The sequence below is a fragment of the Nerophis ophidion genome, linkage group LG09 (assembly GCF_033978795.1).
Source record: "Nerophis ophidion isolate RoL-2023_Sa linkage group LG09, RoL_Noph_v1.0, whole genome shotgun sequence".
Lineage (NCBI taxonomy): Eukaryota > Metazoa > Chordata > Actinopteri > Syngnathiformes > Syngnathidae > Nerophis > Nerophis ophidion.
In genome coordinates, this window is record NC_084619.1 from 62,530,573 (window position 1) to 62,546,059 (window position 15,487).

Here is a 15,487-nt window from a genome sequence, read left to right on the forward strand (position 1 = left end):
GAAAGAGTGCATGTTTCAGAATGAATGCATGCACGACCTTTAATAAACACAGGAGAATGAATGTATGAATGAATGAGAGCATGAGAACGAATGCATGAATGAAAAAAATGCATGGGCAAGCTGAGAATAAATGAAGAGAATGAATGAATGGTAGCATGAGAATGACTGCATGTACCAGAACCAATGCATGACAATGAATGCATGAATTAAATAAACTCAGGAGAATGAATGCTTGCAGATAATAGTGTGAATGAATGATAGCATGAGAACGAATGCATGCATGCATGAATGAAAGAATGCATGGACAAGCTTTAAGAAACATGAGAATGAATACATGTGAATAAATGAAGACAATGAATGAATGATAGCATGTATCAGAATCAGTGCATGAATGAAATAATGCATGAGAATGAATGCAATAAACATATGAGAATGAATTCATGCTGATAAATGTATGCAAATTAATGAATGCTAGCATGACAATGAATGCATGAATGAAAAAAACTCATGAGAATAAATGCATGCGGATAAATGTGTGAATGAATGATAGCATGAGAACGAATACATGCATGAATGAAAGAATGCATGGACAAGCTTTAAGAAACATGAGAATGAATACATGTGACTAAATGAAGACAATGAATGAATGATAGCATGAGAATGTGCGCATGTATCAGAATGAATGCATGAATGAAATAAACACATGAGAATGAATGCATGCAAATAAATGTACGAGAATGAATGATGGCATGAGAATTACAGCATGTATCAGACTCAATGAAATAATGCAAGCAAATGAAGGCCCAAAAATGAACACATTAGAATGAATGGTTGTATGATGATGTAAGAGAATAACTCGATCAACAAATGAGAACGAATCCATGAGAATTAAGGAATTAGAATGAATGCATGAAAATGTGTAAATGAACATCTCCAAATTATTGCATGTGAATGAATGTATGGCAATGAATCTGAGCAATACTAAATGAACACATGAGAAGGATTGTATGAGAAAGATTGCATGAAAATAAATGTACGACAATGAATGTATGATCAAAAATGAACACAAAAATGATTGCATGAGAATGAATAAACAAATGTGTGAAATTAATACATGTATGAGAATAAGTGCAGAATAATTAAAGAATGTATGAGAATTAATGCAGTACAAGTATGAATGCATGAGATCAAATTAATGTATCAGATTGAATGAATGTATAAAAATGGAAAAACTAAACATAAGAAGGAATACAAGAGGATGAATAATTGAATGAGTAAATGCACATTTATAAAGGAATGCATGAGAATGAATAAATGCAAATAAATGAATTTTTGAGATTGAATAAATGTATGAGAATGAATAAATGAATGTATAGAAAAGAATGAACTGGAATAAATAAGTAAATATATGGAAATAAATGCATGAGAATAAATAAATGCTTGAGATTGAATGTATGAGAATGAATAAATAAACCTACGGAAAGAATGAAGAGAATGTAAAAGTGAATGTTTGGAAATGGATGCTTGAGAATGAATAAATGAGACTTAAAAAATGAATGTATGAGAATGTATGAATGAACATCTGGGAATGAATGTACGAGAATCAACAATTGAACATCTGAGAATGAATGCATGAGAAAGAATAAATGGACATATGAGAATACAAGTATGAGAATGAATACATGAACATGTGTGAATGACTATGTAAAAAATGAGAATCAAAAAATTAACATCTGAAAATGAATGCATGAGAATGAATTGGACATATGAGAATAAAAAGTATGAAAATTAATACATGAACATATGAGAATGACTAAATAAAAATGAGAATCAAAAAATGAACATCTGAAAATGAATGCACCAAAATGAATTAATGAACATATGAGGATAAAAGTATGAGAATGAATAAATGAACATAGGAGAATTAATAAATAAAAACATGAAAATACAATTATTAGAATGGATATGTGAACGGATGAGAATGAGAGTATGAGAATGAATAAATTAACATATGAGAATGAATAAATTAACATATGAGAAAGAGTAAATAAACACATGAAAATACAATTATTAGAATGATATGTGAACGTATGAGAATGAATATGTGAATGCATGAGAATGAATAAATGAACATACTGTATGAAAATTAATATGTGGATGTATGAGAATGAATATATAAGAATGAAAAAGTGAACATATGAGAATGCATATGTGAATGCATGAGAATGAGTAAATGAACATATGAGAATGAATGAATGCAGGAGTCATGAGGTGTTTGTTGTCCACAGAATCACTGACGGTAACGAGTATCTCTTCCAAGCCAAAGATGACGTAAGTGACGTTCACCTTATGTCTCATGTCTTATGTCTCATGTCTCATGTCTTCAGACCGCCAACTAATGGCCTGGCAGCAACATTACACGCACAGAAGGTTCTAGTTAGGCACAGAACGGAGTTCTAGATAAACACAGACAATACTAGGTGAGCAGAAAACGTGCTCCTTCTAGGTAACATAACTAGATGAACAGAGAATGTTCTAGACAAAATACTAGGTGAGCAGAAAAGGTTCTTGTAGGGCATAGAACAATCTTGTTCTATATAAACAGAACATTCTAGGTAAGCAGAAAACATGCTCGCCCTAGATAAACATAGCATCCTGGTTGAACAGAAAATTGTCTGGACAAACAGAACGTTCTAGGTGAGCAGAGAAGGTTCTAGAGAAACCAAAAGTTCTAGATAAACATAATGTACTAAGTGAGCAGAGAGGGTTCTAGATAAACATAACGTTCTAGGTGAGCAGAGAGGGTTCTAGATAAACATACCATTCTAGTTTAGCAGAAAAGGTTCTAGAGAAACGGAACGTTGTAGATAAACATAATGTTCTCGGTGAGTAGAGAAGGTCTAGATGAAAAGAGAAGGTTCAAGGTAAAAAATAATGTTCTAGGTGAGCAGAGAAGGTTCTAAGTGAGCAGAAAAGGTACTAGATAAACAATGTCTAGGTGAGCAGAGAATGTTCTAGGTGAGCAGAGAAGGTCTAGATAAACAATGTTCCAAGTACGCAGAGAAGGTTCTAGTTAAAAAATAATGTCTAGGTACGCAGAGAAGGTTCTAGTTAAAAAATAATGTCTAGGTGAGCAGAGAAGGTTCTAGATAAACAATGTTCTAAGTGAGCAGAGAAGTTTCTAAGTGAGCAGAGAATGTTCTCAGGGAGCAGAGAAGGTTCTCGGTGAGCAGAGAAGGTTCTAAGTAGGCAGAGAATGTTCTAAGTGAGCAGAGAAGGTTCCCGGTGAGCAGAGAAGGTTTTCGGTGAGCAGAGAAGGTTCTAGATAAACATAATATCTAGGTGAGCAGAGAAGGTCCTAGATAAACAGTGTTCTAAGTAAGCAGAGAAGGTTCTAGTTAAAAATGTCTAGGTGAGCAGAGAAGGTTCTAAATAAACAATGTTCTAAGTAAGCAGAGAAAGTTCTAGTTAAACATAATGTCGAGGTGAGCAGAGAAGGTTCTAAGTGAGCAGAGAAGGTTTTCGGTGAGCAGAGAAGGTTCTAGGTAAACATAATATCTAGGTGAGCAGAGAAGGTTCTAGATAAACAATGTTCTAAGTAAGCAGAGAAGGTTCTAGTTAAACATGTCTAGGTGAGCAGAGAAGGTTCTAGATAAACAATGTTCTAAGTAAGCATGGAAAGTTCTAGTTAAACATAATGTCTAGGTGAGCCGAGAAGGTTCTAGATAAACAATGTTCTAAGTAAGCAGAGAAGGTTCTAGTTAAAAAATAATGTCGAGGTGAGCAGAGAAGGTTCTAGATGAACAATGTTCTAAGTTAGCAGATGAGGTTGTCTGTGAGCAGAGAAGGCTCTAGGTGAGCAGGGAAGGTTGTAGGTGAGCAGGGAAGGTTCTAAGTGAGGAGAGAAGGTTCTAGTTCAGCAGAAAAGGTTCTAGAGAAACGGAACGTTGAAGATGAGCATAGAACGTTGTAGATAAACGTAATGTTCTAGGTGAACAAAGAAGGTCTAGATGAGAAGAGATGGTTCAAGATAAAAAATTATGGTTTAGGTGAGCAGAAAAGGTTCTAGATAAACAATGTCTAGGTGAGCAGGGAAGGTTGTAGGTGGGCAGAGAGGGTTGTAGGTGAGCAGGGAAGGTTCTAAGTAAGCAAAGAAGGTTCTAGATTAAAAAAAATAATGTCTAAGTGAGCAGGGAAGGTTCTAGGTGAGCAGGGAATGTTCTAGGTGAGCAGGGAAGGGTCTAAGTGAGCAGAGAAGGTTCTAGATAAAAAATAATGTCTCAGTGAGCAGAGAAGGTTCGAGATAAACAATGTTCTAAGTCATCAGAGAAGGTTGTAGGTGAGCAGAGAAGGTTATAGGTGAGCAGGTAAGGTTCTAAATGACCAGAGAAGGTACTAGATAAAAATAATGTATAAGTGAGCAGTGAAGGTTCTAGATAAACAATGTTCTAAGTGAGCAGAGAAGGCTCTAAGTAAGCAGAGAAGGTTCTAGGTGAGCAGGGAAGGTTCTAAGTAAGCGGAGAAGGTTCTAAGTAAGCAGAGAAGGTTCTAAGTAAGCAGAGAAGGTTCTAAGTATGAGGAGAAGGTTCTAAGTGAGCAGAGAAGGCTCTTAGTAAGCAGAGAAGGTTCTACACGAGCGGAGAGGTTTTAAGTGAGCAGAGAAGGTTCTAGGTGAGCAGAGAAGGTTCTAAGTGGACAGAGAATGTTCTAGGTGAGCAGAGAATGTTCTAGGTGAGGATGTCCTTTAAGACGTGTGTGCTGGTCCTGCAGGAGGAAATGAACTCGTGGATCTCCATTATTTCGGCGGCCATCTTGGGCGAGAAAACGGAGGTGACGCCCAGCAGCCATAGCACGCCGGCACCTTCCGCACGCGCTCAGACGCTGCCGGCCTCGGTCACCACGGCGACCGCGGCGCCACCGGCCGAGTCGAGCCCCGGCAAGCGAGAGAAAGACAAAGAGAAACGCTTCAGTTTGTTCAGCAAGAAGAAATAAACGCTCCTCCCTACTTCCTGTTCTCCCTCCTATCCTACTTCCTGTCCTCCTCCTCTTCCCTTGGTGCTGATTGGCTACGTCCCTCGTCATGACCACATGTTGCATGAGGGCTGTTACCATAGCAACTAAACACTTCACTCCATTAAAGTTCAACAATATTCACTTTACAACCTGCAACTATCTGGACGCTTTCCTAGTCCCCCTTAGTCCATCCTGGTCCCTTCGAGTCTGTCCTGGTCCCCCATTGTCCCTGCGTACCCCTACTTGTCCCTCCTAACCCCTCCCAGTCCATCCCGGTCCCTCCCAGCCACTCCTGGTCCCTCCTAGTCTTTCCCGGTCCCCCATTGTCTATCTGTGCCCCTACTTGTTCCTCCTGATCCCTCCGAGTCTTTTTTGGTCCCCCCTAGTCCATCCTGGTCCGTCCCAGTCCTTCCTGGTCCCCCCTAGTCCATCCTGGTCCCCCCTAGTCCATCCTGGTCCCTCCCAGTCCTTCCTGGTCCCTCCCAGTACACCCTGGTCCCTCCCAGTCTTTCCTGGTCTCTCCTAGTCCATCCCGGTCCTTCCCAGTCTTTCCTGATCCTTCCTAGTCCCTCCTGGTCCCTCACAGTCCGTCCGTGTCCCACCAAGTCTTTCCTGGTCCCTCCCATCCACCCTAGTCCCTCCCAATCCACCCTGGTCCCTCCCGGTCCCTCCCAGTCTTTCCTGGTCTCTCCTAGTCCCTCCCAGTCTTTCCTTGTCCCAGCATGCCAGCTCAAGCCATAGGTCTCCACTCTGTGCCTAGTGACGGCCCAGTTCAGCTCAGAGTTCCAGTCCCGGTGTAGACCAGGTCCAGTCTGGCGTGCACGTTGAAGGCTCTCCTCTCTTAGCGTCTCTTAGAGTCGTGTTTTTTTCCCGCCTTTCCTTTTTCCCCGCCTCTTCCTCGGCTTCTGGTCCAACGCTGCCTTCGGATTGGTCGCCTCCCTCCGCGCGTCTTGGAGGAAGTGGACGCCTACTTCCTGTTTGGCGGCGCTAGGGGGCGACGGCGAGCTGAGAGGCGTATGTAAAGTTGTGTATAAGAAATAATCTCACGTGTTCTTAGTGCTACTAACTGCTTGGCGGAGACAAGACGTCTTCCAAATGTACGCCAGCCTCTTTTCTTCTCGTCACTCACGCGCTAGAAGGTTCTAGAACACTTTCTCGGACGTGACGGCGCTCGCTTGCTCGTGGGTTGCTTTTGTAGCTTGGTGTGTTCGTCCTGACAGGTGACCACGCCCAGCTCCTCCGCATGGAAACTCAACAGCCAATGAGAGCGAGCCTTTGTTTGGGCGCGTTTGTTTTCCACTCCACACGTTCTCCTTTTTTTCTTTTTTTTCTTTTTCTCCGACGTTTTGCAAAGCGTAGTGCGCTCTCTCACTGTTACCATAGTAACCACACAATCAATAAAGCCACGACGTGGGCGGGGCGGGGTGGGTGTGACGGGGACGCGAGGGTCACTGCTGATTGGACGTGCACCTGTAGACTCCTCCCCCTTTCCTCCTCCCCTCCCCCCTCCTCTCTGTCTGTTACATTCGTGCAAAAAAAGCCATTAAAATGCTTTTAAAACAATCCTGACCTCCTTTTGTGTTTGTTTTTGAGCATGTGATGTTAAAAAAAAAGTTTAAAAAAACGTAGACGAATTAAAGTTGTCTAAGTCTAAGTGATGATGTCACCCTCAAGATATTGCTGAATGTATTGTCGGAATCAAAAATGAAAATATTTATTCCAATATGACCATTACATTAGCCACTAAATATATATATATATATATATATATTAAAATGTTTAAAAAATGTAATGGTGAATGAACGATTCAAAGCCAGATGATTTTTCGTACGTTTTTTTAACTTTACTGAAGATTTTTTTTCATATATATATATATATATATGCATTAAATTACGTCATCTCAACGTTTCCTTGCTGGGATTTGTAGTTTTTTTTTTCGTTTTGTTTGTTGTGACGTCTGCTTATTGTTGAGAAAAAACGAGTAAATAATACTACAAGTCCCACAATGCTTTGCAGGTATACTTGCGAGGCGAGAAATCACGCCTCATTTAGACAGGAAGTGTTACTTTTCAGCCTTCAAAATAATACCTTTAACTTCCAAAAGGCGTGAGCGTGACAGGCTAAATACAGCTTTTCTGGAGTTAATAATGTCGTTAAAGCAGATATGAATGACGTTATCAAATGTTGTATTATCTTAGTGCCTGAAATGAATGAAAGCAATGTCACTACGAGTACCAGAAGGTTTTATTGTGAAACTACACTGCGCACCCGCCCTTTGGTGTTTCCTGGATGCGAGTGAGCCCTCACATCAGTGATGAGAGGCGGTGGTCAATGGTCATCTGTCAATTATTACTATTAATATCGCATATTATAATTATCCGTCAATCATTTACAGGAGGACGCTCTTTTCCTCCTCGTTTCCTTCCTGCGTGTCATCTTCCTCCGGAGTGCTTTGACGCTTCCGTGTCTCCTCCGGACGCACATCTAAAACTGGACGGGGATTAAACGTCCGTGTTCCTCTTTAGCGCCGGAATATGAGGATTGAATAATCGATTGTAATCGATCGACGGTCGATGACTTGTTCTTCCCTCAGAGTTGATGGCGGTGGGACTGAGGGGGAGGATGGAGAGGAGGCGGGCTGCTGGCCGGGATTGAGTCGGACTGTAAATCTTCCATCGGGAGAAGAAGAAGAATTAAATCGTCAAAAGTTCTCCTCGCTGTCTGAGACTCTCTGGGACGCCATGGAGGACATCTAGACTCCACGTAAGAAGAGTTCACCTTCTCTTTTGACCACTGAAGAAGATCATGCAACTCCATCATGCATGCTGACAGGTAGACCATGTAACGTAGAGGAAGTTACATAAGTGTACAATGTAACCTAAATTTAGGATGTGACATAACGCGTATAATCACGTATACCGTAAGTATAGAATCTAACATAAAACAATTCTAAATTGACTTGGTAACAAAACAAATATAGAATATAACAACACATATTGTATAAAACATCAATATGGAATGCAACAACAAATGAGAACATAACATGAAACAAAATAATATAACATAGCAACGTAACAAATATAAAATGTAACCGTAACGTAACAAATAAAGAGTGTAACACTGTCACATGACAAATATAGTGTAACCTAATAATATAGAATGTAACACAGTAGCATACAAATATAGAATGTAATACTAATTTAACAAATGTAGAGTGTAACACAGTAACTTGACAAATATAGTAACATAACACACAACACTGTAACATGATAAGAGTGTAACAAATATAGAATGTAACACAGAAACATAACAAATATAGAGCGTAACAAACCTAGAATCTAACAAAGTCACGTAGCATAATAGAGCGTAACAATATAAAATGTGACACAGTAACGTAACAAATGTAGAGCATAGCAAATGTACAATGTAACACGGTAAAGTAACAAATACAGAGCATGACAAATATGGAATGTAACAAATTATTTTAACAAATATAAAATGTAACACAGTAACATAACAAATATAGAGCGTAGCATATATAGAGGGTAACAAATGTAAAAAAAATATAGAACATAACAAATATAAATTGTACCACAGTAACATAATTATGGAGCGTAACAAATATAGCATGTAACACAGTAACGTAACAAATATAGACCGTACAAATAAAAAATGTAACACAATAGCATAACACAGAAAATGTTACACAGTAATAACAAATGTAGAGTGTAACAAATATAGAATGTAACGTAATAAGTATAGTGTGTAACAATATAAAATGTGACACAGTGACATAACAAATATAGAACGTAACAAATATAGAATGTAAACAGTAACATAACAAATATAGAGTGTGACAAATTTAGAATGAAAGACAGTAACGTAACAAATATAGAGCACAACAAATATAGAATGTAACACAGTAACATCAAAAATATAGAGCGTAACAAATATAGAATGTAACACAGTAACATAACAAATATTTACCACAACAAGTATAAAAAGTAACACAGTAACAGAACAAAAATAGAGCATAAAAATATAGAATGTAACACAGTAACATAACAAATATAGAATGTAACACAGTAACATAACAAATGTAGAGTGTAAGAAATATACAATGTAGCACAGTAACGCGGCAAATAGCGCGTAACAAATATAGAATCTAACAGTAACAACGAATAGAGAGCATAACGAATAAAAAATGTAACACAGTAACATAAAAAATATAGAGCATAAAAAATGAAAAATGTAACAGTAACATAACAAATGTAAAGTGTAATAATATAAAATGGAACATGGTAACATAACAAATGTAGAGCGTATGAAATAGAGAACGTAACACAGTAGCGTAACAAATTTAAATCGTAACATAAAAATATAGAATGTAACACAGTATCATAAGAAATCAAGAGCGTAACAAATATTGAATGTAACATAAGAACTGTTTGACGTTGATACAGCAACATCATATAAAACGTTACACTCAACATGAAACGTGTTGAGCCACGTGACTTTCACTAAGTAACGTTTTGAACAAGCTAACGTTGTCTGCGACATGACGCTAACGCACAGTGAACATTACGTTACGTCGCCTTTTTCTCTTTTGTCCGGCGTCCTCAAGTGGACCCGCAGCAAAGGAGACATCATGTCGGAGCGCAGCGCCCCCACAGGCCGGCTCAGACTGGAATGGATCTACGGCTACCGAGGACACCAGTGTCGCAACAACGTGTACTACACCGCCGGGAAGGAGGTGGTCTACTTTGTGGCCGGAGTGGGCGTGGTCTACAACACACGGGAACACAGCCAGAGGTTCTACCTGGGACACAATGATGACATCATCAGGTAAGGACAGCCAGTCAGCTTGTCTCATCACACTCATGACAGCCTCAACTCTCAGGTCTCATAAAATATGTTGTTCTTTTTCCTATTTATAAAATATGTCAATCCTCATGTCTCATTGATTAATTATCATGCCACTTCTGATGTCTCATTAATCAATTATCACGTCACTCCTCAAGTCTCATTTAGCAATTATCATGTCACTCCTCATGTCTCATTATCAATTATCATGCCACTTCTCATGTGTCATTGATCAATTATCATGTCACTCCTCAAGTCTCATTTTGCAATTATCATGTCACTCCTCATATCTCAGAATCAATTATCATGTCACTCCTCATGTGTCATTGATCAATTATTACATCACTCCTCATGTCTCATTGATCAATTATCATGTCACTCTTCATTATCATGTCACTCATGTCTCATTTATCAGTTATCATGTCACTCCTCATGTCTCATATATCAATTATCATGTCACTCCTCATGTGTCATTAATCAGTTGTCATGTCACTCCTCATTTCTCCTGCATCAATTATCATGTCTCATTGACCAATTATCATGTCACTCCTCATGTCTCATCGATCAATTATCATGTTACTCCTCATGTCTCATTATCAATTATCATGTCACTCCTCATGTGTCATTAATCAATTTTCATGTCACTCCTCAAGTCTCAATTATCAACTATCATGTCACTCCTCATGTCTCATTATCAATTATCATGTCACTCCTCATGTCTCATTTATCAATTATTACGTCACTCCTCATGTCTCAGTGATCAATTATCATGTCCCTCTTCATTATCATGTCACTCATGTCTCATTGATCAGTTATCATGTCACTCATGTCTCATATATCAATTATTATGTCACTCCTCGTTTGTCATTGATCAATTGTCATGTCACTCCTCATGTCTCCTGCATCAATTATTATGTCACTCCTCATGTCTCATTATCAATCATCATGCCACTTCTCATGTCTCATTATCAATTATCATGTCAATCCTCATTATCATGTCACTCATTCCTCATTGACCAGTTATCATGTCACTCCTAATGTCTTATATATCAATTATCATGTCACTCCTCATGTGTCATTGATCAATTGTCATGTCACTCCTCATGTCTCCTGCATCAATTATCTTGTCACTCCTCATATCTCATTGACCAATTATCATGTCACTCCTCATGTCTCATAGATCAATTATCATGTCACTTCTCATGTCTCATTATAAATTATCTTGCCACTTCTCATGTCTCAATAATCAATTATCAAGTAACTCCTCAAGTGTCATTTATCAATTTTATGTCACTCCTCATTATCAATTATCATGTCACTCCTCATGTCACATTGATCAATTATCATGTCACTTCTCATGTCTCATTATCAATTATCCTGCCACTTCTCATGTCTCAATAATCAATTATCAAGTCACTCCTCAAGTGTCATTTATCAATTACATGTCACTCCTCATTATCAATTATCATGTCAGTATTCATGTCTCATTGATAAATTATCATGTCACTTCTCACGTCTCATTATCAATTATCATGCCATTTCTCGTGTCTCATTAATCAATTATCATGTCACTCCTCATGTCTCGTTATCAATTACCATGTCACTCCTTATGTCTCACATATCAAATTATCATGCCACTCATTATCATGTCACTCCTCATGTCTCATTGATCAATTATCATGTCACTCCTCATGTCTCATTGATCAATTATCATGTCACTCCTCATGTCTCATTGATCAATAAGCATGTCACTCCTCATGTCTCATTGATCAATTATCATGTCACTCCTCATGTCTCATTGATCAATTATCATGTCACTCCTCATGTCTCATTGATCAATAAGCATGTAACTCCTCATGTCTCATTGATCAATTATCATGTCACTCCTCATGTCTCATTGATCAATAAGCATGTCACTCCTCATGTCTCATTGATCAATTATCATGTCACTCCTCATGTCTCGTTATCAATTACCATGTCACTCCTTATGTCTCACATATCAAATTATCATGCCACTCCTCATTATCATGTCACTCCTCATGTCTCATTGATCAATTATCACGTCACACCTCATGTCTCATTGATCAATTATCATATCACTCCTCATGTCTCATTGATCAATTATCATGTCACTCCTCATGTCTCATTGATCAATTATCATGTCACTCCTCATGTCTCATTGATTAATTATCATGTCACTCCTCATGTCTCATTGATCAATTATCATGTCACTCCTCATGTCTCATTGATCAATTATCATGTCACTCCTCATGTCTCATTGATCAATAAGCATGTCACTCCTCATGTCTCATTGATCAATTATCATGTCACTCCTCATGTCTCATTGATCAATTATCATGTCACTCCTCATGTCTCATTGATCAATAAGCATGTAACTCCTCATGTCTCATTGATCAATAAGCATGTCACTCCTCATGTCTCATTGATCAATTATCATGTCACTCCTCATGTCTCGTTATCAATTACCATGTCACTCCTTATGTCTCACATATCAAATTATCATGCCACTCCTCATTATCATGTCACTCCTCATGTCTCATTGATCAATTATCACGTCACACCTCATGTCTCATTGATCAATTATCATATCACTCCTCATGTCTCATTGATCAATTATCATGTCACTCCTCATGTCTCATTGATCAATTATCATGTCACTCCTCATGTCTCATTGATCAATAGGCATGTCACTCCTCATGTCTTATACATAGAATATCACATGTAATATATCATAGCTCATTAAATAACACGTCTCACGAAGGGAATATCACTTCATTCCTTATGTCTCATTAAATACGTCATGTTTTACTCATCAAATATGTCATCCTCATATTTCCTTGAACACCTTGTTTCATGTCTCATCAAATAGCTCATGTGGTATTTATCATTCCTCATGTCTCACACATAGAATACAGAATAACGTCTCATGTCTCATTGAACACCTCATGTCTCATTCATCAGGTATTTCCTGCCATCCCTCCTAGTTCATAAAGTATGTCTCATGTGTTCAGGGTCATGTGACCCGATGACATCACTAACGTGCGGTGTTTGCCCACTCAGCCTGGCCTTGCATCCAGAGCGCACCCTGGTGGCCACGGGGCAGGTGGGCAAGGAGCCCTACGTGTGTGTGTGGGACACCTTCAGCCTGCACACCGTCTCTCTGCTGCGTGACGGACACACACACGGCATCGCCTGTCTCACCTTCAGTGCCGACGGACAGGTGAGACTCACTCACTTTTCCTCATTCTTCCCATCTCTACACACACTTGTTATTTCATATGTTGACCGACCAATTTGAAAAATCCGTCATTTGGATAGATTTCACCACCAGGGGTGCAAATGAGACATTCTCCATTTGATGCAATGGTTTTCCGCATTGGGACCATGATTTAGGTCCTAACTTGTCCACACCTCCTCATATGGAAGCTACTTTTCCTTGTTGGAGTCTCAAGAAGGGTAGAAATATAAGAACACACACGTACAGTATACGCCGTGTATGACCATTAACGTGACGTGAGATAACACTGTGGATGATAATGTGTGTGTCAAGTTTGTGTTATATTGTGTTGTGTAACAAGTAGTCGTAATGTGATTTGTGGGCAGAGGTTAGCTTCAGTGGGTCTGGACGCCAAGAACACCGTTTGTGTTTGGGACTGGAGGAGAGGGAAGATCCTGGCCAGCGCCTCAGGACACTCTGACAGGGTTAGTGTGTGTGTGTGTGTGTGTGTGTGTGTGTGTGTGTGTGTGTGTGTGTGTGTGTGTGTGTGTGTGTGTGAAACATGCAGTAAATATCGGTTGTGTGTCGTTCAGATATTTGACGTGTGCTGGGATCCTTTTCAAACAAACCGTCTGGTGAGCTGTGGAGTGAAGCACATTAAGGTAACACACATACACACACAGGGACACACACGGATGACACACACAGACACACACACACACACAGGGACACACACGGACACACATACAGGGATATACACACACAGACACACACACAAAGGGACACACACGGATGCACACACACACACACACAGGGACACACACGGATGACACACACAGACACACACACACACACAGGGACACACACGGACACACGCACACAGGGACACACACGGACACACATACAGGGATACACACACAGACACACACACAAAGGGACACACACGGATGCACACACGCACACACACAGGGACACACAGGGATACACACCCAAAGGGTCACACACGCACGCACACACACAGTGACACACATACAGGGACACACACAGACACACACACACACCTGCACACATTCACACACATGGGGACACACAAACACACACACACGGACACACACGGGGACACACACGGACGCACACTCACAGGGACACACACACAAGGACACAAGGACACACACGGACACACACACAGGCACACGCACACACAGGGACACACACGGGTACACACACAGACACACACACACACACACAAAGGGACACACACGGACGCACACACACAGGGACACAGATACAGGGACACACACAAAGGGACACACAGACACACACAGACACACACACACACTTGGACACACTCACACACAGACACACACACGGCGACACTCAAAAACACACACACACACGGACACACACACATACAGGGACACACACACACACAGACACACACACAGGGACACACACAGACACACACACGGACACACACACACACACAGGGACACAGACACACATACACACTCGCACACAAACACACACACACACACGGACACACATACATACAGGGACACACACGGACACACACACACACACAGACACACACAAGGGGACACACACACAGACACACACAAACACACACACACACGGACACGCACACACACAGGGACAAACACACATACAGACACACACACACGGACACACACACACACACACAGGCACACAGACACACATACACACTCACACACATGGACACACACACAGACATGCAAACACACACCCATGGACATGCAAACACACACACACGGACACACACAGGGACACACGCAGACACACACACACACAGACACACCTGGACACACACACACACACAGGTACACGCACACACACCTGGACACACTCACACACAGACACACACATGTGGATACATACACACAGGTACACACACACACGGGGACACACACGTACACAGGTACACTCACACACACACAGGGACACACACACACACAAATACACAAACACACAAGGGACAGGTTGAGAGCAAGACTCCGCGTGTGTTCTGCAGTTCTGGTCTCTGTGCGGGAACGCTCTGAGTTCCAAGCGGGGGATATTCGGGAAGACGGGGGACCTGCAGACCATGTTGTGTGTGAGCTGGGCCAAAGACGACATCACCTTCTCTGGAGCGCTCAATGGAGACGTGTACGTGTGGAAGTGTGCCAGACTCACCAGGACCCTGCAGGCCGCCCACGGGGTCAGTCGGGCGCACTCTGCGGGGGGAGGAGGGGCCACGCCCTCACTTCATGTGTGTGTGTGTGTGTGTGTGTGTACATCCATGTCTCCTCATTATTTTTCTCATTATTATGAGACTATTATGTCACCTCATTATTC

At 40.6% G+C, this 15,487-nt stretch overlaps 2 protein-coding genes across 6 annotated transcripts in view; both read left to right on the forward strand.

Moving 5' to 3' along the window:
• Nucleotides 1-6,576, forward strand: part of sptbn1 (spectrin, beta, non-erythrocytic 1) — a 124,128-nt gene extending 117,552 nt beyond the window's left edge. For all 4 annotated transcript variants that reach the window (XM_061911511.1, XM_061911508.1, XM_061911507.1 and 1 more), the window contains 2 exons: nucleotides 2,289-2,331; nucleotides 4,771-6,576. In XM_061911511.1, coding sequence (XP_061767495.1) covers nucleotides 2,289-2,331; nucleotides 4,771-4,992 — 265 coding nt within the window. In that variant the 3' untranslated portion in view covers nucleotides 4,993-6,576. The remainder of the gene's footprint in view (nucleotides 1-2,288; nucleotides 2,332-4,770) is intronic.
• Nucleotides 6,577-7,314: 738 nt separating this feature from the next.
• LOC133559608 (echinoderm microtubule-associated protein-like 6) overlaps nucleotides 7,315-15,487 on the forward strand; it is a 59,354-nt gene continuing 51,181 nt past the window's right edge. For both annotated transcript variants that reach the window (XM_061911515.1, XM_061911516.1), the window contains exons 1-6: nucleotides 7,315-7,776; nucleotides 9,638-9,858; nucleotides 12,958-13,117; nucleotides 13,501-13,599; nucleotides 13,708-13,776; nucleotides 15,165-15,350. In XM_061911515.1, coding sequence (XP_061767499.1) covers nucleotides 9,662-9,858; nucleotides 12,958-13,117; nucleotides 13,501-13,599; nucleotides 13,708-13,776; nucleotides 15,165-15,350 — 711 coding nt within the window. In that variant the 5' untranslated portion in view covers nucleotides 7,315-7,776; nucleotides 9,638-9,661. The remainder of the gene's footprint in view (nucleotides 7,777-9,637; nucleotides 9,859-12,957; nucleotides 13,118-13,500; nucleotides 13,600-13,707; nucleotides 13,777-15,164; nucleotides 15,351-15,487) is intronic.